The sequence below is a fragment of the Papaver somniferum genome, unplaced genomic scaffold (genome assembly GCF_003573695.1).
Source record: "Papaver somniferum cultivar HN1 unplaced genomic scaffold, ASM357369v1 unplaced-scaffold_150, whole genome shotgun sequence".
In the NCBI taxonomy this organism is placed as follows: domain Eukaryota; kingdom Viridiplantae; phylum Streptophyta; class Magnoliopsida; order Ranunculales; family Papaveraceae; genus Papaver; species Papaver somniferum.
Window position 1 is genome coordinate 3,966,414 of NW_020624377.1, and position 25,140 is coordinate 3,991,553.

At 36.2% G+C, this 25,140-nt stretch overlaps 2 protein-coding genes across 5 annotated transcripts; one reads left to right on the plus strand and one right to left on the minus strand.

Moving 5' to 3' along the window:
- The first annotated feature begins 3,371 nt into the window (after window positions 1–3,371).
- Window positions 3,372–8,053, plus strand: LOC113336101 (trichohyalin-like). Of its 3 annotated transcripts, none has more exons than XM_026582094.1 (5): window positions 3,372–3,703; window positions 3,792–3,877; window positions 4,111–4,234; window positions 4,350–4,407; window positions 4,659–8,053. In XM_026582094.1, the coding sequence occupies exon 5, from the start codon at window positions 6,646–6,648 to the stop codon at window positions 7,840–7,842; it is 1,197 nt and encodes a 398-aa protein (XP_026437879.1). In that variant the 5' UTR covers window positions 3,372–3,703; window positions 3,792–3,877; window positions 4,111–4,234; window positions 4,350–4,407; window positions 4,659–6,645; the 3' UTR covers window positions 7,843–8,053. The 3 variants fall into 3 exon arrangements, with proteins under 3 accessions (XP_026437879.1, XP_026437880.1, XP_026437878.1); XM_026582095.1 differs by having other exon boundaries at window positions 5,380–8,053; XM_026582093.1 differs by having other exon boundaries at window positions 5,386–8,053.
- A 293-nt stretch (window positions 8,054–8,346) lies between these two features.
- LOC113336100 (probable pectin methyltransferase QUA2) lies at window positions 8,347–13,518 on the minus strand. Of its 2 annotated transcripts, none has more exons than XM_026582091.1 (9): window positions 13,274–13,518; window positions 11,845–12,574; window positions 11,627–11,759; window positions 10,825–11,065; window positions 10,258–10,483; window positions 9,980–10,149; window positions 9,536–9,839; window positions 9,076–9,214; window positions 8,347–8,914 (listed from the first exon to the last, which is right to left on the minus strand). In XM_026582091.1, exons 2-9 carry the CDS (start codon window positions 12,564–12,566, stop codon window positions 8,762–8,764), a joined length of 2,088 nt encoding a protein of 695 aa, XP_026437876.1. In that variant the 5' UTR covers window positions 12,567–12,574; window positions 13,274–13,518; the 3' UTR covers window positions 8,347–8,761. The 2 variants fall into 2 exon arrangements, with proteins under 2 accessions (XP_026437876.1, XP_026437877.1); XM_026582092.1 differs by lacking the exon at window positions 13,274–13,518 and adding an exon at window positions 12,795–13,132.
- Window positions 13,519–25,140: the final 11,622 nt, after the last annotated feature.

Consider the following 25,140-nt stretch of genomic DNA (forward strand, 5'->3'; position numbering starts at 1 on the left):
ATGATCTAAACACACAATCTGTATTATTTTAATTATAAAGATAAACAATATAATGCGGAAACTGAAATAACACAATCACCAGAAATTTTGTTAACGAGGAAACCGCAGGTGCAGAAAACCCCCGGGACCTAGTCCAGATTGAATACACACTGTATTAAGCCGCTACAGAGACTATCCTACTCCAAGCTAACGTCGGACTGGACTATAGTTGAACCCCAATCAGTCTCTCATTGATCCAATGTACAGTTGTACTCCTACGCCTCTGATCCCAGCAAGATACTGCACACTTGATTCCCTTAGCTGATCTCACCCACAACTAAGAGTTGCAACGACCCAAAATCGCAGGCTTTAACAACAAACAAATCTGTCTCACACAGACAAGTCTATCAAAGGATCAATCTGTCTCCCACAGAAAAATTCTAAAGTTTTTGTTCCGTCTTTTGATAATAATAAAGGCGAACATGAACCAATTGATAATCCGGTCTTATATTCCCGAAGAACATCCTAGATTAATCAATCACCTCACATCAATCTTAGTCGTATGGTAGCAAAACAAGATGTTGCGGAATCACAAAAAATGAGGCGAAGATGTTTCTGATTACTTTTTATATCTTTCCTATCGGAGAAATCAAAAAATCTCAAGCCAATCAATATGATTGTACTGTTACGATAGAAGATGCAAGAACAGATCACACAACTACGATAAAAGTAGTATCGGTCTGGCTTCACAATCCCAATGAAGTCTTTAAGTCGTTAACCTGGTTTTAGAAGAAGAAAACCAAAGGTTAAAGGAGAGCCGACTCTAGCACGCAAACTAGTATTACACGTAAGGCGTGGGGATTAGTTTTGCATAGTTGCTAGATGTCCCCTTATATAGTATTTCAAATCAGGGTTTTTCCTTAGTTACAAAGCAATCAATATCCATTGTTAGATGAAAACCTGATTTAGATTCAAGCTAATATTTCTCAACCGTTAGATCGAAACTTAGCTTGTTATACACAAATGAACTGCACACTTCTAGGTTTGTTAACCGTACCCAAACGTGTGCATTGTTGGTTCAACAATGTTTAACCGAAAGGTTAACCATATGATCATTTCATACCAACCATGTTCTTCTTCACCATAACTAGTTCAAGTGACTCAAATGAACTAGTTAGAGAGTTTTTCCATTGCAAGGAAATCTTATGTAACTACACAAGACACAATTAAATCAAAGATGATTTGATTCACTCGAATCGGTTCATGAACCTTAATAGCCACGGTTCGCAAATGCATTCCTTAGTCTTTTAAGATTAAGTTCAGAAATCATCTTTAGATATATAACCTTCTCAAGTTCGCAGACTAGGTTCGCGGACTTAATACACCGGATAGAGTTTACAAACTCCAGCAAAAATTCTCTTGATGAGAACTTCGCCGGTTCGCGTACTGGGTTCGCGGACTTATCTCACTCAAGTAGTTTGTCAACTCCAGCAGAAATTCTCGGGTTTAAGAACTTCGGAAGTTCGCGGACTGGGTTCGCGGACTTGGCACTTGCCATACTTCTGGTTATCTTGATCAACAAGGTTCGAAAACTTCGGTTCAAGGAATCCATTGGTTATGTAATCTAAACTCTCATTACAATCATTGAAACATTCTTAGAGGACGTTATATATTTGTTAATTACACTATTTCTCGTCAAAGCAATTTTCAAAGTGATTGAAACATATCATGACTTTCGTCACTAGGTAAAGATAAACTTGGTCGAAGCGAAAATCTTACCAACACATATTTCGAGATATGGATAGGCGAGGTATACTCGGCTCGAAATACCAAATGTGTATAATCATGGTCTATATATATAGCATACGACTTTTGTCTCAAAGAGTAGGAGATATAATAGATAGACTTTTGAGGGACAGATAAGTTCAAGTCTCCACATACCTTTTTTTCGAGAAGTTCCACGGGTTCCTTGAGTAGATCTTCGTCTTGTATGATGAATCGTCATGGAGTCCTTGAGCTCAACTACACTTACTATCCTAGTCCGAGACTTAGCTATAGTAGACTAGAAATCAAGACTTATAGTTTTGATCACTAACATTGACAAACATGCTTGAGATAGCAACGCATGCGAGTTTGACCGAGCAGTGCTCTAACAATACCAAATGGTGACAAAATAGGGTCACTGGATAAAAAAATCCATCACCCCTTATCCACCCATTTTTAATAATGGCAAGTATACCCTTATTTAGTTAGTGTTAGTATTATGATTAGATGTCAATGATTGTGATTAACTAGTATTGTTAAAGATTGATTAAAGTTCAATAATTAATAAGAAAAATATGATTTCTTGTGAGAGAGTTTGGGGCTTTGAGAGGAAGAAGAAGTGAAAAAAACTTAGATTTTAGAGATTTATAAGAAATCTAAGAATTTTGTGATTCAAAATGGATGATGAGGAACTTTATGCTAATAATACACATGTATAATTGAATAAGATGTTTAGTCTCCTTTCTTTAGGTTGAATTCATCAAATTTTTTGATTTTTTCCGAGATCTGTTTTGAGTTCGGCTGAAAACTAAAGGACGAACTTTACGCGCGAAGAATCATTCGGCTTATAAATTTAAAGCCCAACCCAAGTATTGAATTTTTGTTTATGGTTCGGCTCATTCGAACTCGTTTAATAGATATCCGAACCTTAAGTTTATTCTTTGTATTCATAAGGTTCGGCTAATACTAATAGATTTTCGAATCATCCGAACCTGAGAAAAATAACCGTATACCTTATTGTATGGCTCGGCTCTATTTTCATATTATCGAATCAGACAAACTGTAGTTCGCTAAATATATTAAACTAGGTTCGGCTGATAATTGAAATAAGCATACCAGCTGAACTGTTCTTAATCACCTTCAGGGTGACGAACAGAGTGAAGTTCGGCTGCTAGTTCATCCCAATTTTAAGTCGAACTGTTCTTCACTTGGTTGAGTTTCAGTTTCAACACCTCAATTTCTTTTTGTTCTTCAATTAACGGATTAGCAGAAGAATTTGAACGCCTACCTAGTGATGCTTTCTTTGTGCGAGTTATCTTATATCTATGTTTAATAGACGGTCAAATTTTCATAAATCGGTAATTAATTATGGCAATGAAAAAAATGTCGATTTCAATTTTTGATTTTAAATCTAGAGCAGAAGAGAATAAGTTTAAGTTCGAATGTGATTTTGTTTTTTGATTTTAGGTTTTTAAGGATAAGGTCACTTTAGTAGTTTAAATGTCTAAGGATATATAGGTAATTACACAACCATTTAGACAGCCCTTATAACCCACTGTAGTTGGGATAATGAGTAAGTATGTTCAAAAAAAAAAAAAAATTCAAAACAGGTTTCCTAAACATCAATACCTTGGTTGCATTTTCGGAGCAAAATGGGTTGATGTATTCCTTCCAGGTAACTTCCTGCCGGCTCAGCCTTCAGAGATTCGTCGGTTATTCTTTCTCCACCGCGGTTTTCAGCCTCTAAAACCCTAGAGCTGAATTTGTAATTGGCTTAGCTAGATCTTTGTTTCTTCTTCAACAAAAGAAGAATTTGATGGGAAATCTGGACAGTCTCCCAGTAGAGATTATTCTGAAAATTCTCAAGGGTTTCGACATTGATTCAGTTATTCAATACAGATTAGTTTCAAGAACCTCTGAACCTGGAATTATCCTGTTTATCATCGTTTTCTCGATTATCGTAAGCTTTAATTTTTCTTTTTAGACTGCATTTGAATCTAATTCTTAATAATCGAAGAATTGCTAATACTTGTTCTTCGCATTTGTAGTCAGAGAAACACAACTGGAGTCGGAGCAGAAGCTGAAAGAAATTAAATCTCATTTACGCAAATCAATTTACTTCAAAAAACCTAAGGTAATCAAATTGGCTTGGTAATTAATCATTTTTTGGGGGTTTTTAGAGTTTCATACTCAAGTTTGTATCCGTTTCAGAAGATTATAGGGTTCGTCAAGGCATTATGGATGCACAAAGGAATTCTGGTGGACCAAATCCACTCTACGATAGGACGAATTTGTTATTTTCGCATTAGTAGTTGTAATGTGAATTTGCTGATGAAATTTTACTCAATTGTTTATTTGCTTGTGCAGAATCCGGAAAGCTCCTACATCTTAAAAAGATAACAGATGCAGATCTAAGACGTTATTTGAATCTGCTAAACAGGAAGGAGACAGTTGGTAGTAAAGTTGGAATGTTGAAACGGTTACGCCAAAGGTGCAGTTGCTTAACATTAGTAAACTCCTTGAATGTGTTGGATAAGATGTATTTTCATCTCATTCAACCTTTACGTTACATGACAATACTTTCATCATAAATGTTATATGTGCAGGAGGCAATACGTACTCCAGGAGCTACGGGAACGCTTGCGATTTCCTTATTAACATTAGGTAAATTGGATGACAGCTTGTCCACTGAATTCCTCCAATTAAAAAATAAACCAGATTTTGATGATTTATACCTATGCTGATATAAGTAAGCTGCAGTTATCGGTCCTTTTAAGTTTCAACTAATATAACTAGTAGCGGTAAAATAAATTGGATTCTGCAACCTATAATCCCGTTTACGTAACTCAATGTCATTTTGAGAGTTTGAAACTATTAAGGTGTTGCTGGGATTGATTTTTTTCCCTTTGTTATAGTGTGCTATCTTTTAGGTTAGGCCTGGCATAAATTATGTTGCTTCAGACACTAATTGCAAACAAAGGGGGGATAGAGGGCACATACCATCTGGTAAGTGGTAACTAAGAACCTTAACTCACAAAAGGAGGACTCCAGTCAGGTGCGGGAAAATGCTACACAGTTTCGGATCTTATGTCATGTGACAACAAGTTCACCTGCATAGCAAAAGAAATTGAGAGCCCTTGGCTTGCTGTGCTAGTCAAGTCAGTGGGGTGTTGGTCAGGATCTAAAGGTAACTGGGGGGGATGAATTCTCCACTCCTTCAGATCCGCCATTATCATCATCCAACTCAAGAATGATTACATGATAAAAATCATCCCACCAGTTTCACTTTTCCTTTCTAAACATTTTATTTTCACATAAATGTATGACAATTTGGTGGTTTCATAATTAGGAATAACTTTGGTTGAAGTGAATAAGTTAGGGAGTTTTGTGTGCAAGTGTTAGATAATGCGTGTTATAAATGTGTTATATTTAGAGCATAATGTTACACCAATACTGGTTAAATAATTCAACTTCCAGGTCAAGATTCAATTTTGCGCAATTGTCAATCCATTTTCAGTAACAAGCCAACCTAAACCTATGGGAAGGTTGCCACCAATTAATGAATCCTCCCACTTTTATTATGTAAGGACACTTAACACGAGTATCCAAATTTGCTAATGCTGAATCATACTTAAGTTGCAGGGATTCCAGTTGTTTGTCGGCCACTGTTCACAAATGGATCATCTGTTCAAGCTATGGCAGGAGTGCTTGAAGACCACTTGAGCCAAATCTTCAGATGCAAATATTTTGCTAGAAGGAACACTTACAAGATTGCACCATCTGATATTCAACGAATCTGGATACAGTCAATTTGAATTTCGAACTATACCTCTTTGTACATTTACATTTTAGAACTCTATGACCATTAAGATCATATTACTCTTTAGAGCAAATACATGAACAAACTCAATGTCTTCCTTTCGGAAGTATGGAGCAATTCTCTGATCCTGTTAATCTGATTTTTCAGTTGCCAAGGGAAGTCGGGGCTATTTTTCTTCAGAATGTTTATTACTCCCAGAGCATCACTTGCCACAATGATATTAGTGAACCCCTCCATCTTCTACAGCTAGCTCCAAAGCAATGAGTGCTCAGCAGGCTTCAGCTTCTAAAGGAATTCCGAAAGTGAAAGCTTCAGTTTTACAGCCTCTGAAAGGCCTATTGTTATCTCTAGCAACAGCTGAACATGCGAAGCCATTTGGTCCCCCAGCATACTCTAGCATCTTTTATAACATAAACTTGCACCATTGGTGCGGTCCGCTATTTCTCTAGCATGTATTTGAAAATGAACCTGTTTGTTGTTTACTAGCGTAATTTATTTTTTCAAACGGCGTCCAGCATGGCCAGTTGTTGCCAAGGGAAGTCAGGGCCAGTAGTTCTGCCTGCTTAGACAAACAACTATCCTCATTGCCCCTATGAGCCTTTGTAGTTCCCTGTTACAAAGTAAACACCCCAGACCTGCCTTCAGTTGGGAACTATGACCTACGGAAGGACCTCACGGTTTTTGGGTTGCTCTGTACCACTTGACTTCAATTTTGTCCTTGTCATCTAGGTGAATAATAAGTGGTGTGCAACTGCAAAGTGAAAACACCCACCAAAACTCCAAAAGCAGCATCTTTCCTAATTCCTAACATTCTTCTCAAAAATTCTCAAAGAAAATTCAAAAAAAGCAAATAAAAATGGAAGTCTTAGCTAGCAATGCGTCATTGGATGGAATAGCCCATTTGAGGAAGTAAACGGTCAATTTTAATTACCCATCGGCTTTCCACTTTCCACCAAGGGTATTTACTTCTTACTTTTTACTCTCTCTCTTTCTTTAAAACCCTTTTTTTTTATAAAGAAAAATAGCTTTCAGAGCTCGCAGAGTTTCTTGTTAATGGAGATTTAATAAATCAAAGAAGAAAGATGGATTGGAAGACGAAGATTGTGTTACCACCAAACTATGTAAGTCTGAGGCATTTAAAAGAGTTGAGAGAGAAGGAGAAAGCTGAGTTAGAACTCAAAATCAGAGAGGAGGCTGAAGCTGAATACAGGTTTAGGCTTGAAGAAGAGGAGAGACTGAGGAAATTGAAAGAAGATGAAGAGGAGAGATTGAAGAAATTGAAAGATGATGAAGAGAAGAGGCAGAAGGAGGAAGAGGAAAAGATGAAGAGAGAAAGGGAAGAAGAAGATAGATTGAGAAGAGAGATTATTAGAAGAGATCAGATTCTCAGAACTAGAACACTTCTCTGTGGTGAACCTTCTAGAACAAGAAGAAATGGTTTCAAGAAATATGCTGCTGCTGATGATGATGATGATGATGGTGTTAATCAAGTGATTGGTGATAGACAAGAAGAAGAGATCAAAAAAGAGATTGTTGCTGAAGTAGCAGAAATCAAGGATGAACATCTGGAAAAGGAGGGGAAGAAAAAAAATAGGAGATGGGGAAAGGGAAAGAAGAAATATCCTGATGATGATGATGATCAAGTGATTGGTGATAAACAAGAACAAGAGATTGTTGCTGAATCCAAAGAGGATGAAAATCTGGAAGAGGGGAAGAAAAAGAAAAAGAAGTGGGGAAAGAAGAAGAAGAAGAAGGATTATGAGAAAGAAACCCTAGAATTGGAATCTCAAACCCTAGAATCAGAGACCAAATCAATTGAAATTGAAAAAGAAAATACAAAGCCCAGTGGATCCAGGACTAGAAGGCAAAGAAATTTTGAGGCTAAAGGGATTGCTGATAAGAAGATTGAGATGAATCAAAAAGTGGTGGAGGGGGAAATTGAGAGAAAAATTGGGGATCTTAATGTTAATAGTGTTGATGAAGAAAAATTAATTCCTCCTGATACAAAACCCAGTGGATTCAAGACTAGAAGGCAAAGAAAATTAGAGGTTGGTGATAAGAAGTTTGAGATGAATCAAAAAGTGGAGGAGGAAATTGAGAAACGAATTGGGGATGTGAATGTTAATAATAGGAAGATGAAATCAAAGGCTGAGAAACAAACTGGAGTGAAAGATGGTGACAAATTTAGGATTCAGAATATCCAGAAGCATGGAAGATACGTTAATAATCCTAGAAATGCTTCTTGTTCTTCTTATGTTTGGTTGCCAAAAGAGATGTAGATGATGAATAATTAGTATTACCCCAAGGAAGAAGATGTAATTGGTGTTTATTTGTTGAAATTTTAGCCCTAAAAATGAATTACTTGTAAAGGATGATGATGGAACAATCTGATTAGACAGACATTTTGGCTAGTAGTACTAGTATCTTTAACTTCGATTTGGATATGTAATTAGAAATGATTAAGGAATCAATTGTGTCATTTTTCTTTTAGCTCTGATTAGTTTGCTAGTGGTAAACAATGGCCAATCTCTTTGAAGTTTCATGAATGACACAAACTTTTTTCTAACAGTTTACAGGAGAACTAATCTAGATGGCGCTTCACAGTATGCTGGTGAGGGACTGTCTGTGAATGAACACCTTGAGGTGGTTTCCGGGGCAGGAGTTTTGCAGTTCTGGGTTCAGCATTGGATGGGTGTTTTGTGAACTTCTTTTCCAAAGATAGAAAAGAAGAAGAAGCATTATGACCAACTGAACTTTGCTGCAAAGATCAGCCAACACTGAGATTTTGCTACTGCATCAAGCATAAACTTGTTTATTATTGTAATATTCATAACAATTTAAATAATCGTGAACGTATTGTTGTATTGAAACATAAGCATTAGAAGAATAAGAAGAAAAAATAATGAAAATCTATCCTAATTTCTGAATAATTTTTTTGCTAATTACAGCGACCCTATGAACACCTTGCGGCCATTGCTCACAGGTATTTTGTGATTCATTTTCACAAATGTAATTCTCTCTTTTGTTTCTCATTTTCTTTTTGAGATAACTTCAAAAAACTCTCAGTATCCTCTTCTTTCAGTGGCAGATCCTTAATTGTTACTATATCTAACAAACCTCGATCCAGAAAGCCTAAAATGAATCTTCCAAAAAAATTATGTACTTGTCCAAAGTTTGTTCTTGGATTTTCTATTGTTTTCACGGTCTCTTGAAGAAAGGTTTTTGGCAAACAAGGAGTTTCTCCTCACTGTTGCTTTCAATCTCTATGACCCGCGCTTCCCATCTTAACCTTGTAGCAAGTGCTCTGGCTGTATGGATGAGACTCGTCTTGTCATGGAGAATAACCCAGCCCTGGAATTACCACAACGCAAGACTTCGTTAAAATTTACACTCTAAAGAACAAAAATTACAGGTTTCAAATGCATTCGCTGTGTGAGCATTTCCTCGTAAAAATGACGCACTGCTGTACAATGACTATGCAAGAAAGGAGAAAAGGCTATTGGAATAGTTACCTCAGGACGCAGAAGCCGATCAATCTCTGTAAACAGATCAAGTGTGGTGCACCTACGTTTCTGACTTGCTTCCAATGACAGCAAACCCTTTGCGTGCACCATATCGTAAGTTCTTGGGTATGTTGGAAATGCTTCACACCTGAATCAAGACATCCAAATATAGACTATAAGAATGCTTTGAAAAATTCAGTTACTTCAGTTAATCCCTATGGCAAGTCGTTCACACGAGAAGTCAACAGAATCAGATCACATTTTGGCTCCACATATGAACAGCAGAAAAGGAATCAGTAAAAGCTAGAATCATCTGTTTAATAATTGATCACAATCCCGTGAATGTCAATGTTTGATTAAACAAAATAAATTCACAGGACCCAGAAAAGATTGTGTTATTACTTTTTGTTTTTTCTCCTAGGATTTTTCTATTCAGTGTGACAACTAAATTTCTGACATTCATGCTTACCAGTCATGTAAGACACCAACCAATCCCCTGTCAAGGATAAGAGGAAGATGGTTTGGACCACTTGTAGGGATAACATTCATTACCCAAGCAGTTTTCCCAGCTTCAAGTAAAGCAGAATTTAAACCACCAAACCGAGCATTCATATCTAGCACATTTCTGAGCATGTTATAAGGTGGAGACGGATCCTCATCGCCAGGTCTCTTTGGATGATCTGAAAATATCTGGGGTGAGAGGAGGGACCAATAATTTCGAACAGCTGAATTCCAATTTAGCAAATCTTCAGAAAATTCTTCTGGATGTACACCTGACAGACATTGAATCTTTAGTTAGATAAGTAGAAGAGTAATCATGGTAGGTGAATGTATTTGTTATCAACTATTGTAGGTAACAATCTATCTTCAGGTTTAGGCAAATGATTGTAACGAGATTAAGCAACAAAGTTACCGTGAATATTAAGTTCGGTCGAGTTCAATGTTGCCCTTGAAGGCCAAGTTGTCCGTTCTTCAATGGGAATCCATCGGCGGCTTCGAGTTCCTCCAATGCACGGCTCGAGTCTTCGATAATATGGAGATTCAACATCATGTCCCATACTGCAAATAGAAGGCCCGGACTTCCTAGAAACATAGACAAATGAGAAACTATGTGAGGAACTGTTGAAGTAATCCCATAAATAAAGCTCTACCAATTTACGTTTCCGAGTGGTGGTTTAAGTTATTGCTTACCGAGAAGAATAGCAGTCCTTTTTACTAGTCTTTTTCCATACAACAGTTTCATCTTGTTGTGACAGCATTTCCCAGCAAAGATTTTCTGCAAAACTTTGAATAAATGCCCATCTCTTCTGTTTCTCTTTATTACGTATTGACCTTTGAGCATTAGTTATAGGTGAAGTCCATACAAAATATCCACCAGGCCTCAAAACTCTATCAGCTTCAACCAAGTAAATACCCTCTGCAAAAAATAAATAGAAAGAAAGAAAGTTAAAATTTCATATTTCCAATACAGAGACAAGTCTTGTCACATGACAAGTGAGCTTTATATATGTTTATTCGAACGACATACTCTTCCTCTGTTTATCTGAACTTATAAAAAGTACATTGACTCCTCATTTGGTAAGTTTATAAGCATAATGGCGCATTTCATATTACACATATAAATATTATTAAGGATATTAGCTATACTAAACTCTGCAATGTTTTTCAAAACAGGAATTTTGGTGATCAAAAACCAAAATTGTTTCAATTTGAACTGGCCAACTAATAAATTCATATAAACAATGTATCCAAAAGTACCTTTCTGATCCCAGTCGATTCCGCATCTTGCACAGTGCAACATATCAAAAGAAAGAGAGGGGTAAGGCAATTGCTTTGTAGTGAAAGAACCAATCATAGCAGGAAGACCTCTTTCAAGAGTTAGCTGAACTTGACTGCCCGAAGTCTCATAATTTGCAACACACATGGTAATTAGTTGTTTCGAGTAGAGATGTGCTCCAAAACTACCGTATCCACACCCTATATCCAAAACAGTTCTGACCTGCATATTAGAGTGCAAATTTAGATATCAAGAGCTTAAGAGATAAAGGTCAAATAACACAAGCACATGTTCCAATAGCCGAACTTTTGGCCTAAGTGAGCAAGGTCAGTATCATATTGAACAACACACGCAGGTACAATGTGATCCAGAATTGGTCTAAATGGGTAGAATAAGCTGTAGCAAATGGTTGCTGATATCATGAATGCTAGTCAGTCACGAGGCACCAGAACTGGTACCAAGTAAGCCACATGGCATTATGCAAACAATACTTTGAAGGTATTTCTTTTTGAGTCAGCAAACTCGTAACAAAGCTGAGTCAGAACATGCACAGAAAAGAACATGAAAACAACATGGTCCCAACAAAATTCCATACTGCTTTTGAAATTTGTTCTGTGATGACATGGGAGAAAATCATGGCATCCACTAAAGTATCTTTAACTGACTACTGATTTCAGGGAAATCTGTTCCTAGCAAAGTTGTACTTGATTGGTTCCAGTAAAAACTAATTTCAAGCATTTAGGGAGGAGAAAATGGATAAAAATAGTGTGAAATTCCACTTACCCCGGCCTGAATAAAATTAGACTCATTTCTGAGCCCAATCATTTCAGCAATTTGATGCGAATAATCTTCAACTCCATCAAACATACTAGAGTCAGAACGGAAGGATATCTGATCTTCGTCTAACATCATCATCCTGTGAAATTGAAGAATTTCATCAAACAATTGTCAAAACAGACAAACCCATTGAATTAAAAATGAAGAATTTTTTTGCTACGAACCTCTTTGTGAAACTTCCAGAGGAAAGAACTTGTTGTGCAGTGATTTTAACATTGGCAACCCAAATAACATCTCTTCCAGTAGGCCACCTAAGAGGAATTCTGTAGTTCTTAGGTGGATGCACCAAGCAATTCTGATTTGACCCATATTCACACTGACGCTCAACAGCATCTCCCTTAGAAGACTCCACGGCTAGATCACTCGAAACATTGAAAAAACACGGAACGATATTCTCAGACTCTTCAAAGCAGAAATCAACCTCTTTTAACCTCGCTGAACCCATGGAGAGCTCTCCAATATCCAATAAATCAGTAATGAGTTGATCCTGAAGCCGTCTGTAACCTCTAAAGATATTACCTCTGGTAGAATTCGATAGAGCAATAGTCCACCAAAGAGAACCAGAAAGTGCAAGAATAACAATAAGAATTAAACTAAATTTGAGAAAACTCATCGTCAAATTCTGCCGATTCCTTGAATTCCCCATATTAAAAGGATCTGATCCAAACCCATTTTCTCCTCCTAAGCTACCACATTTCGATGTTGAATTATCAGGAAATACCAAACCAATTAGGCAACGCGAAGATAAAGACATGTGATCTTGTGAATGCCTTTTCTCTACATCTTCTTTATCTGTTTTATCTTTCATTTGTGAATCCCATGTGTAATCACAACACTCAGCATTCCGGCCACCACCCGATACTCCTCGGTGAAGTGGTCTCGACATTCTTCACTCTACAAAAATACACACAAACACAATCATCAGTTCATCACTATCTAAAACGAATAAATACAGCTAATACTAACAAAAGTTTGGATAATCTTTAAGCAAGATCCGTGACTCTGCAAGTACTGAATCCAAAATTAGATCCGAGAAATTAATAAAATACAAAATCAAAAACATGAATTGTGATTGAAATGAACATTGTAAATTATTCCTCCCTAGTACTATTACCTTTTAAATCACACACAACACTGTACCCTATTGTCTTTCTTGCTTGTCTTCGGAAAAAAAAGACTCACAGATGTAACAGTATATAATCACAGAAACCCAGATTTAAAACATCAAAATCTACCACCCCAAGTAAATTAAATCAACCCATTCAATTAATTTCAAGTTGGAAACCCCAAAAACCCATAAAAATGAAAGCTTTTTTCTTTTTTCAGTAGCAGAGAGTAAGTTGAGTTAAGTAGCTATCTCCTTAAAACTTAAAACCCAGAGAGTAAGTAAATTGACAAATTAATGAAAACCCAGATTTTTATTTTATATAAGAAACCAAATCCATATCCATCCAGCCTTTGACTATGAGATTGACAGGCCGAGGGAGGTGGAGTATTTTGGGTTTTAGCTTATCACACTTCTAACTGACACAGTCATTTGAGTAGCAACAAAAACCATTAATGAAAATCAAAATCAAATTAAAAATATTTTACCTTTGAAATAGACAATGACAAAAAATCCCTTGAAAAATTTCTTCCTGATTTTATGAAACTCCCTTACATCATTTGATTGATTTTCGTGACTATTTTCACTAGTACTGCCTCACCATCATCATCATCATCTTCTTTGTCTTCTTTGTTTTCTCTGAGCTGAAAAGAACGCGTTTTTATAGAGGAAGGGTGGGTTTGAGATTGAGTTGATTGATTTATCAGAAACTATATGAAGGTACCTCCATTTTTTTACTTAATAAATGGAAGTGAAATGAATGAAAAAAATTAACACAGTCGGAAACGTGAGATCGCCTTAATAAACACGCTATCTGAAAAGCTAAAGCTCTTAACTGTAATTCTGTGGATCTTACTTTATCTATTTAATGTACTTTGGTTGAACATCAACCGTACACGTGTATAAATGGTCTTTATGACCCTATGGATTTAAGGTACTGCATTAGCTGTAAGGGTCGGTCTTACTGGATTACTCAACCTTGATACTCCTAGAAGTAGCGAATCATTTTAAAGTTACAGCAGTGATTAATTTTTTTGTTATTGGGAAGTGAAATTAATGAGGTGATTTAGCAGTGGGGAGATAATCTAGCTAATAAGGAGGCGACACCTAGTAGATTTGGCTGTTGGAATATCAGAGTGTTCGGCTTCTGTTAACCAAATAACGGAATATATTTACTTGCAACAAACTCGGGATTGACTAAGGTGATTAGTTAAGGTTAAGAAGTTTCTTATTATTAAACTAGAACCCTAAAAGTTTTACTAATTTTAAATTCACCCCACGACAAATTTCAGTACGATTTTCTTCAACAAAGAAAAGACAAGAAATTTAGAAGCACCGATGTGTGCATTTTTAGTAATTCAAATGCACATATACAATGTTAACATTCTGCATTTAAGACTTCCGTAATTTTATCATTCACATATTTAAAACCACATCGTTTAGTAAATATAAGCGAAATTAAAATGCAATACAAAAAGCATTTTCTACTCTAAATTACTTGCATTTTAATAACAAGGGTCAGATGTAACATAAATGCTTACCAAATTATCGTTTGAACCGTGAAAATCAACCCTAACCTAAAGCTTTACCTCTTTTTAGGAGAGTGACATATGTCTTTTACCGGAATTTGATTATGACTTGGATAAGGCTTTACATCTTTCATTTTCATTTACCAAATAATTGGGAGAAAATCATAACATGACTGATCTTTATCAACAATCTCCCTCTAAATTCACATGTGAACATAGAGGAGGAGAACCAAAAACCGGAGAAGAAGCAAAGGAGGGTATATTCGACAATCACTAAATACCTAAAAGAAATAAATATTCGAAGCAGATGTGGATGTGGACCCCACGCGTTTGTCGGTGGACCATGCAGGCTGCCTAACGTGTCGGTGTTTTCTCTCCGTGAAGTCTTCCTGTGATCATATAGAAGGTTGAAGGTTAGCAGCCAGCCAGCCTCACTCGTTGGGTCGACCTTGAGTGAGTCCAAATGGAGACTCCACTCCACTGTGGGAACTGATGTGTGAATCCATGAGAAGAATGAGAATGTGGAGAAAGTCAAGTTCAATGGGAGAAGGAGGGTGGGGTTCGAAAAAGGGTTTAAATCCATCATCATAGCTGGAAATCGACATTTTTTTTGATTTATTAGATTCTTTGTTTTGTTAATTGATTAAAATTATTAAGGGCTTGAAAGTTGATTAGTTGATTTAATAAAGTTCAAGATTGTGATATCATATGTATCCCCTGCAAGTTGAGAGAGTGAAGTGACTAAAAGAGAATTATGCATAGATTCACCTTTCTCTAGCTCACCTTAATATGGAACATTTTAGGAAAAACAATATTCTAGGAAAAACAATCACTAGAACTAAAATTTATTAACATCGACATTTGGATATCAGAATCAAAAATTGGAAGTCGAACTATATTGCCGGCACCAAAACAGAAGTCAAAAGTCACTAGAACTGTATTATTTTACCGGTGTCATTGTAGTATAATGGTAAAGTCATTGGATGATGATACCAGTAATCTGAGATTGAAATTCGTCAGCACCAGAAAAATTTACCGATCAATAAAAAAGAAGAAGTTGAACTATTTTGTTTTACAGAAAGTTAGTTTTGAAATTCGATATCCAAGAAGTTGACTTCTTGTTTTTTTAACTTCCAAAAGTCAAAGAATATTAACGGGTGAATGGTTATCTAAAAGTAACTTCGCCTAGTGTGGAAAATTTTGAAAACCAATTCGGAATCTAATGATTCATGACATCAAAATTAGCTGGTAATTTGGATAGCAAGACAAAGAACTAGATCTCACAGGGAATTCTAGATACACTTGATATTAGTTGCTAACCTTTGTACAACGCAGTAATTTCCACAAGTGGTAAATTTTAAAATGAAAAAGTATTGAACATGAGATTATAGTGGGTCATTGAAATTAACCCCGCGTTATTAGTTCGTTGACCCTTAGCTAATTGTCTATTTCTAGTGCTTAGTGCACATTAATTACCTGCCTAACCTAATTTACTTGTTTTCTTTTTCACTGCAGAAAATACCCTATTTTGTAAGCAAAGCAAAGGAAACACCTTCACTAGGTAAACCATTAAAAGAAAAAAAAAATAGTCAGATAACGAAATACTAACTCAACTAGTATTTGTTTTTGATTCTTTTATTCCCAAAACCAAAACCAAAAACAAAGCTCTTGTCCTAGCAAGTACCAGGTTGAGCAGAGATAGTATCACGTAACGATAGGTCTCTCCATATATGCCGCGAAGTTTTTACACAGGTTGCCAGCACGTCGCGACGCAACCCATCCGTGGGTAGGGAAATCCTTGACGCATTCCATGTCTTGTTCGGTTTTGGTACAGAGGGTGATAATAGTCCATCACCTTCATGGGATTACGCATTCGCGACCATTTAGGTGATGGGTCCACGTACTCCATGTCACGGTTACAGGGCTACAGGGTGATTCCCCTTCACGATCCTGCGAGCTGCAGAGCTACTGAGGGATTCCCCCTTTCACAATTCTGCCAAGGAGGTTTACTGGTTCACGGTTTGCACAGTCCTACTAAGAGAGAAAGCCTCTAACAAAAAATCAAAAGGTAGAGAAGGGTCTAGCCATGCACCTCAAGTACATACCTCTTTCACGTGGATCGCTGCCTTCCACGCTGTTCTGTCGAGCGCCAATTCTCTCTCCAAGCCTCGGTCCTTGAGATCCCGTTTAATCAGTTCATCCCAGGTTAATTTCGGTCGTCCTCGTTTCTTCATTCTCCCTTCGGCTCGTCCGATGCGTCCTACTCGTACCGTGACCTCAGGTGGTCTCCGTTGGAGATGCCCGAACCAACGCAGCCGGTGTTGCGTGAGTATCCTCTTCATCGCTGTTCTTTTACTCCCATCACCACCAAATTTACCATGGTCATCGACCGGACTGACCTACCACCAGTACTACTTGTACCTGCCATTGGATGCCGCCATTATTGCATTGTAGTAGTGATGCTCACAATTCAGCAATGGATGCATCAGATCACCCATACTGTTATACTAGGTAATATAAATTAACTTATGAGATCCAAACCCAGAGCGTGGTGCATGCACACGTTATGGTGATCAGAAAGCGACCATGGAAACATAAATAAGAAGGTGGGCGGAATGAATGAAAATCATTTTATTTATTTTTATTGTTTCTAATTTTCTAGGTTGTTGTGTGGGTGTGTCATCGTCGTAAGAATCTTCCAATACTCTCTGCTCACACTGTCTGCAGTAATGGAAAATTATCTATTCTTCCATGAAGAATTTTGTTTATTTATTTTTTCTGACTTGTTTTTGTTAAATTATTTCCTGCTTTTGCTATTTTGACTTACATACACTATTTTCTTATTCGTTTTATTTAGTTTTTTTTTTTTATCGATGTATTTGTTTATGTTTTTTATTGGGGTGGTGCACACTGTTGCTCATGCATTCTGCTGTTTTTAGTGATAAAACACGCATTTCGTTGGAACAAATTGTCCGTATTTGGTGTTTTAAGTGGCCTACAAATCTTCGTATTTCTATCGCATTTTTGTATACAGTGTTTTGAGTGGCCTACAAATTTTCGTTGTATTCTATTTTAGTTTTTCTTTTTTTCGTTGTTGTTTTTTTTAGTTCGAATTTTGGATATATTTGAGTGTCTATAAGGCGCAAGATTTTGATTGTTTAGTCGATGGATGTGTTAGATATCCACCTGTTCATCGAGGTTTATATTTTTCTTTCTCTTCATCGATAAAGAATAAGCAGTTTTTCTCCATGTTTTTAACGGTTCATTTTCAAAGTAGTAGATGGCGGTGTTACATGTTTCAGAATATACTCATTTTCGGTAGGAACATAGAACTTTGTAAGAGCAACATATTTTCAGAATATTAGTTTCAAATCCGTTATTGTTTGGTTTTTGCTCAGAAAATTAACTTCCAACGCGTGAAATTATGTGAGAACATGCGAAAGGGTCCTTCCTCATTAACAAAAATGACCCATAAAAATTGAACCTCTAATACGCATCATGGTAATAAGTAAGAAGAGTCGTGATCTAGAACCCCCAAATCTCAATATAAAGATTTTAGTTTCTTTTGGATCTTGATGTCTATGGGACTTTGAAATAGTTCCAATTGGTTGAAAACCATCGGTAGATATATTGTTTGTCTCATTACTTGTTTTTGTCCAGCTAATGGAAAGCAATTTGACACAAAACCGCTGCCAGAAAGGATAAGAATACAAGAAGGAATAACAACATCTTTGACAGTACAAGAGATTCAACGAGGAATGTCGATAAATTAACAAGTCCATCCACGTTTTCTTTTCTTTGCCGACGTTTTTTTCTTTGGGCGGTCGCCGACGAAACATACACGCAGTAGTTTTGGGCCACATCTACAGTTTACCATGCACCTGATAGAATGCAGCAGAATCATAATGTCTAGGTGATGTGAGTTTAACTTGTTCGTAATTCAGTAATGTCCATACAACGTCTTTATCGTCGGTCATAATTTATCATCAAGCATATATATATAGAACACATAAGGACCACGAAAGTAAATGGTGTGCAATTAAGATTTTACTATTTGCATGTAAAATCCAAAATCAGGGTAGTTCATCAATGTAAATTTGGAAACAGGCATCATCATGATAAATGCATAGATCTCTTTCATATTAATTTTGAGATTATAATCGATCGAGATTGGTTAGTTGTGTCATCAAATGGATTTTTTCTAGAGGCTGTTGGTATGATGCACGCTCATGAATAATCAAAGAAATGTACTGTTGGGTATGTGACGCATTATCTGGTCATCACCGGCAAACAAGTGGCTAATAAACGATGTATCTTCTGCTTTTTCCGAGAGGTGGACGCATTTTCACCCAAAGGGCCTTAAGATTGAACTACACACGAATATGCATGATTTATAAGGGCGGATACCGGTCTATATAGAACAAAAAAATCCCGACGGTTTTGATTATTGAATCGATGGACTGGTATATATCAACCCCTAATAAAGCTGGTGTCAAGCCACATAAATCATATAAATATGGATATGAATGATTAATAATGAATCTCTGTACAGTAAAAATACTGAAAGAAATGAACATGAGACATGTGGTGTGTTTAATTTCTATAGGCCATGTCTCATGATCAGAGAGACATATATAGTTTAATTAAGCTCACAGTGTCTCTACACGTCATACTCTTCTTATCTCTATTATACACATGCTAGTCATGAATGTGCCTGCTTTTAAGTCTCTTGTTCTCATGTAATTTAATGTCGTACTAACTATACACTCATGGTTAATTAGTGATCATAATGATTATGGAGTGCAAATTTATCCCTAGATTAGCTGAAGTCTTTTTTGAATCAAAACACTGTTTCTAAGTCATGCTAACATGAAATCGATAAAAAATGAACGGTCGAAAATATATCACATCGTCATCAACCAGCAACTATCAATTAAGTGACCCCATCATTCCCATTATAAGCGGAACCAAGATGGTTGGTACTTGAAAATGATGCAGCTAAGGCGCAAACTCTACTTAGGTAGTTTTCTTCCATGGGTTCGACCTTGAAGTACATAATTTTGTTTTGCATGGGAGATTTATACCATGTTCTCGTCTCTTGTTTTGGGCATAGTGGTATGGAGAAGGACCATTATCATCTCCCTTGGAAGTTTGTTGTTAAATCTTGCAAGCAAGAGCTGTTGTCATTCAAGAAACTAATAAAGATGTTTGCAAACCTACCCGACCTATGGCACTATCTATGTAGATGAACCCGTGTAATGAAAGGGACATAGTGTACCTTGTTCTGCATGGCAGTGTCTGCAACCTCAATTCGAAGGGCATTTTGTATTTTCAGCACATATAACGGATAAAAGAGTATATATGGTTACTTTTCTTTTTTTTTTTTTTTTTTTTTTTTTTGGGTATTTTGCGTTTCCTCCCCTTTAAAGATAGCTAATTAGTGTTTCCTCCCCAAATAGATTAAAATTAGTGTTTCCTCCCATCGTTACATTTTCCATCCAACTTCCAGTTAGCTGAGTCAGCAAGGATATACGCGTGGCATAAACTGTACACGTGTCGAAAGAACTTACCAAAATATCCTCATCTTTTTCAGTAGATTAAATCAAAGTCACAATCTTCTTCCCTGAAACTGAGACTCTAATCGCTCGTATGCATCTTCAATGGCAACACAGCATCATCGGCAACTCCTTTTAACTTAGAACACCCATTCATCGTAGTAGCACAATCTCATCTCCACCATCCTCGTTTGTTTCTCTGCTCGACTCAACAAACCCTAACTATCCATCTGTAACTGACTACTAACATTAATCTTAAATTTATCTAATTCAGCTCAAAATCACCAGATCCATCTTTCTACCAACCCTACACAATCATTCATCGATTTACCAAATTCAAATTTCTCGATCTCGAATTCGACTCAAACCCTAGACAGAACCATCAAACCCAGATACTCAAATCAATCTTAGCACCAAACCCTAATTCTTCATCTGCAACTTCATGTAACAATCCAATCAAAAGAAATTAAGAGTGGGTTTGATCCGAATATGAATATTTGGCAGCAAGATGGTACCGAGATTACAAGAAGTTGATGATGTCGTAAAATTAATGGGTTTCAGTGGTTGATTTAGATTGCGAAGATGGGTGTTGTTTGAGCATTCAAGAGATGGATTGACATAAAATGAAGTTAGGGTTGATTTTCGCCCACCGCCGCCGGTAACAACAACCAGACTATCTCAGCATTTCTCTGGTAATAGTTGTTTGATTTTTTACTGGAAATTTGTGAATCGATTAGATTTTGGGGATTTTTGTTTTTTGTTTTTGCTCAATCGATTGATATCTGGATTAGTGTCTGTAAATCAATGTATGAATGTGATTTAGTTAGTATTTTGTGGTTTGTTACTGAATATATTGAGAATTTGTATTTGAAATTCGTTGTGTGTATGTAATGAAATGATCTGATTGTAGTATGGAAATCGATTTGGATTTCATTTTGATGGATATTCATGGTTGTATTTAGAATTTTTTAATTTTGAATAATGACGTGAATGGGAAATCAAGATTTTTATGTTTGTAAGTTTCAAACTTTCAATGGGTACTGATGGTTTTGGAATCTGAGATGAGACAGATGGATATGAATTCAGAGTTGTAAGAGATGAAGCTACAACAATGGAGAAGGGGCTTACAGAGAATCAAGGAATTGAAAATGAGATGAAGACGGTTTTTTGGTCGAAACTGAACACCAGCAGCTCAAGGATGTAGATGGTGGAATTAGGATTCTGTGAAGGGATTGAGAAATGAAATTGAGGGTCGTGTTAGAGAAGAACAATGGATTTAATGGGTTTGCTGAGGTATTGTTATACCAGTGAAGATACAGTCGTGGTTGAGAATATGGAGAAGAGTTTTTGTGTTGTTGATGGAGCTGCTGGTGAATGAAGGTGATGATATTGATAAACTGGTCCAGATTAGGAAGTAGTGGTTGCAACTACGGATGGGTATGTTGGTGATGATTATGAAGTGGTTCTTATTGGAGGGTATTTTGGGAAGGTCACGAAACACGTGCACAGTTTATGCCACGCGTGCACAAGTGTTGACTCAGCTAACCGAGCAATGGATGGTAAATGTAACGATGGGAGGAAACACTAATTTCAATCTATTTAGGGAGGAAATGCTAATTAGCTATCTTTAAATGGGAGGAAACACAAAATAGTCCTTTTTCTTTTCGAGGAGTTTAAAGGATACTACATACTATCCTGCCATGGCAAATTCAAATTTCATAACATGGAGTATTTACTCTCATGTTTGAATGGAATCAAATTCGGGTGCTAACTATATGACTTCCTTGGACATGCAGACATGAAATAACAAGATTTTCAAATCAGACGTCTCTAGAAGAATAGAAAGTTAAACTAGGATGAATTGTATGCCTAGGGGCAGAGCAAGAGTTTTGTGTACAAGAAATTGTATTTCTAGGCCTAGGATGAATAGAAAGTTTATAAGAAGAGAATGCAAGAGCTTTAATAAAGAAGCGTTTTTCTTTTTGGGCACTACTCCATTTTGGAGAGGGACTAATATTCCTTTTTTTTTTGGGTGGATATTCGAAATAAATTTGAGCCATCCTTATCCATATATTTATTTTAGTACCAAAATTACCCTTTCTAATTAAGTTAGTGTAATAATTAGTGAGATTAAATTAATAAGTTCATTTTTTGCAAAAGAAGAATTATTGAGAGGGAGAAGAAGAAGATGAAGATGAGAGTTTTGGAAGAAAAAAAGTTAGATCTTTTTCTTTAAGAGCCGCAACAAGAGTATGAAGTTTTGGGTACTCACAGATATTTCAAATTTAGTTAATGGTGCTTGAATTGGCCAAAACATTCCTAAAAATGAAAAATTTACAAATTGATTTCGGTTTGGTTAAAAAAGTTCGGCTACGGCATCTGAAGAACAGGTAGCCGAACTCATCTGCAAGTGTAGTTCGGCTAATGTTTCTGAAAACACAAGTAACCGAACTCAGATTTAATGGAGTTTTTTCTCTCAGAGAAAAGTTCGGTTAGGAGAAAAAAAGTGCGACGTAACAGAACTAAGAGTTCGGCTAGGAAAAAAAATTGAGACGTAACCGAACTCAATATATAGGTTTTTCAGAGAACAGTTCGGTTAGGAGAAAAAAATTGCGGCGTAACAGAACTTTTTGCGACGTAACTGAACTTTTGCGACGTAACTGAACTTTTTGTGACGTAAGCGAACTTTTTGCGACGTAACCGAATTAAAAGTTCGGCTGAGACATTTTTTTGCGACGTAACCGAACTTTTCTCTGGAAAAAGAAACCTCCATTAAAGTTAAGTTTGGCTAGTTCGAAAAAGTTTTTCACATAATTCCTAGCCGAACTTCTCTCTGCAACTTCCATTTTCAACTCATTTTGATGATTACTTCTCATTTTTTCAACCAAAAACGAATAACAAGTAATGGGTTTGTGATAATATCTTTGTTAATTATTTAAATTAAGCTATATACAGTAGAAACTCTTTTAATTAATACTCGATTATTTAATAAACTCTCTTAAATAATATTTTTGGCCGGTCCTGAGTCGGGGACAACATGCCAAATTAATAATTCGCTAAAATTATAAGATAATACTTTTTTGATTACCTATGTAGACCCTATATGAAATATAAATTAATAATGCATTTGTTACAGGGCCTACAACCCATGGGTGTGTGGTCCATCTAGTTACCTAGTGTTTCCCCTTATATATATTGTATCCATGTAACCCTAAGAAACTGATGAATGAAAACTATCTTGCCTCTTTGTCTTCCCTACATTTCTACTACAATACGTTATCATGCCCGATGTTATGCCGCAGAGCTAGATTGGATTTGTTATATTTTTTTCTAGATGATTTACATCAACGCGGTTATGCGATCGGTTGTCGTCAAGCTAATGTTAAAATCGCTAGAATCAAATCAGATAAGTTGGATCTATTATGTCCTATATTTTTTTTTCTCTTTCCATGATTGATTAAGAAAAAAATAATTATATCTTAATATATCCCTATTTTCTTTTTCTTTTCCATGATCTATTTGTTCAAATCAGCTAATTTGAAATTGTTTTGAATCTATTTTATATCATATCATGGTTATATATGTTTTATAATAATATATCTCATATGATAAAACAATATATATATAAACATATGTCATATGTAGGCCTAAAGATTCATTCTAAGACAAGCCTCGATCCGACCAACCCGGTCCAGCTCGGCTCGACCAAACCGGTCCAGCCCGGTTCGACCAACCGGTCCAGCTCGGCTTGACCAACCCGGCCATATCGTTTTGACCAACCCAACCTAGCCCGGTGCAGCTCAGCCCGATTCTGTTCCTTTCCGGCCTTGCGCATCAAAGTTTGTTCCAGTTTTATGTATATACACTAGGAACCATTGTTTGAGGTATGTACCCAATATAGGTTACACTGGATATTTGTGGACATATTTATTTGGTTTTTCTGAACATGCCTAGTTCTGTTTTTCCTTTAAGAAAAGTCTGTATCATATAAACGGTTGGCTTAAATTGTGGTTGTTGATCTCGTTTATAAAGAATTTTGATCTTAATGTTATTCGTTCTCTTGAATATGATATTGGTTATAATTAAATGATGTCATTTGTTCAATTGGTTGTACTAACTCTATTTCAAGGTATTCATTTTGGGTTTAAAAGGGATTAAGCACCATTGCTGTGTACTTGATATTTTTCTCCCAAAATTTGAATGTTCCTTGAAATGTATCAACTTGCTCGGCTATTAATATGTCAGTTGTTTCAAAACATATTTTGAAAATAAAATCACATGTATTCCAATTTTTGTGGAAGAACTCACAAAAGATGATATGAGTCAGAAATTTTTATTTCTCTACTTCATCCATAATACTAACGAACCGGTATATTGTGAAGTATGACAACAAGAGAATTAATTATTTTTAATAATATATTCAACCTAAAGTAAGTGGTTGACATGTGTAGTGAGATTGTCTTGGCCTATTGAGATAAAGAAATTTCTCAAATTAAGCTAAATGTAGCAAAATTGAAAATGGAAAGAACCCCGGAGTGATAAGGGTTAGACGTAATGACTCATATAAAGCATGTGAAAAGGGACATATATATCATGAGACGAAAATGTATTTTTTTTCCTAGTAATAATGACACCAAAGTACCGGTATCAGCTGAATATGGGATGAAGCTAAGATGTAATTTTAGCTCCCATCATAAATGAAAGAGTTGGAAATGCACCTGGTCATAGGTGTTGATATATACAATGTAATGTGTGTATCATAGTAGCAACCAATTTTCACATCAACTTTAATGGCAACAAGAACTTTGCCTGGCCAATTGACTATTTAATTGAACTAGATCATATGTCTGCCCTTACAGTGAGAATGGGTTTGATGCATCTATAAATTATTTCTAATGAATGTGGAAGGAAGCATATTCTTAGAAAATTAATGTGTCAATCTAGTGAATTGTAGATCACCGAAACTTAAATTACCGAATCCTTATTAACCCCAACAATGAAATGATTGGGATTGATTCGTAAAGACTCTGACATAACCATAAGGCACATTGGTTGTGACACGATGTTCCGTTTTGAAAGTACTAACACGAGCATCACTTCATTTGAGTGTATAAGAAAATGAACTAATAGAATGCGAAGTTACGACATCTATCATAATCAGTGATTTCTAAAGTTACTAGATTTGCACTGCCTCTCCCCATAATGCTTTAGAGTAAGAAAGAACGTCACTCATCTTACAAAGTCTCTCTTTAGTGAAACATGATTGAGACC

What these genes read in the sequence shown, in the direction of transcription:
- LOC113336100 (XM_026582091.1), bottom strand. Translation starts at nt 12,566, where the DNA reads ATGTCGAGACCACTTCACCGAGGAGTATCGGGTGGTGGCCGGAATGCT. An exon ending in GACCGAACTTAATATTCACG is followed by an intron (nt 9,840 to 9,979) that starts GTAACTTTGTTG and finishes AATGTCTGTCAG; the next exon opens with GTGTACATCCAGAAGAATTT. An exon ending in ATCGGCTTCTGCGTCCTGAG is followed by an intron (nt 8,915 to 9,075) that starts GTAACTATTCCA and finishes TGGTAATTCCAG; the next exon opens with GGCTGGGTTATTCTCCATGA.
- LOC113336101 (XM_026582094.1), top strand. Translation starts at nt 6,646, where the DNA reads ATGGATTGGAAGACGAAGATTGTGTTACCACCAAACTATGTAAGTCTG.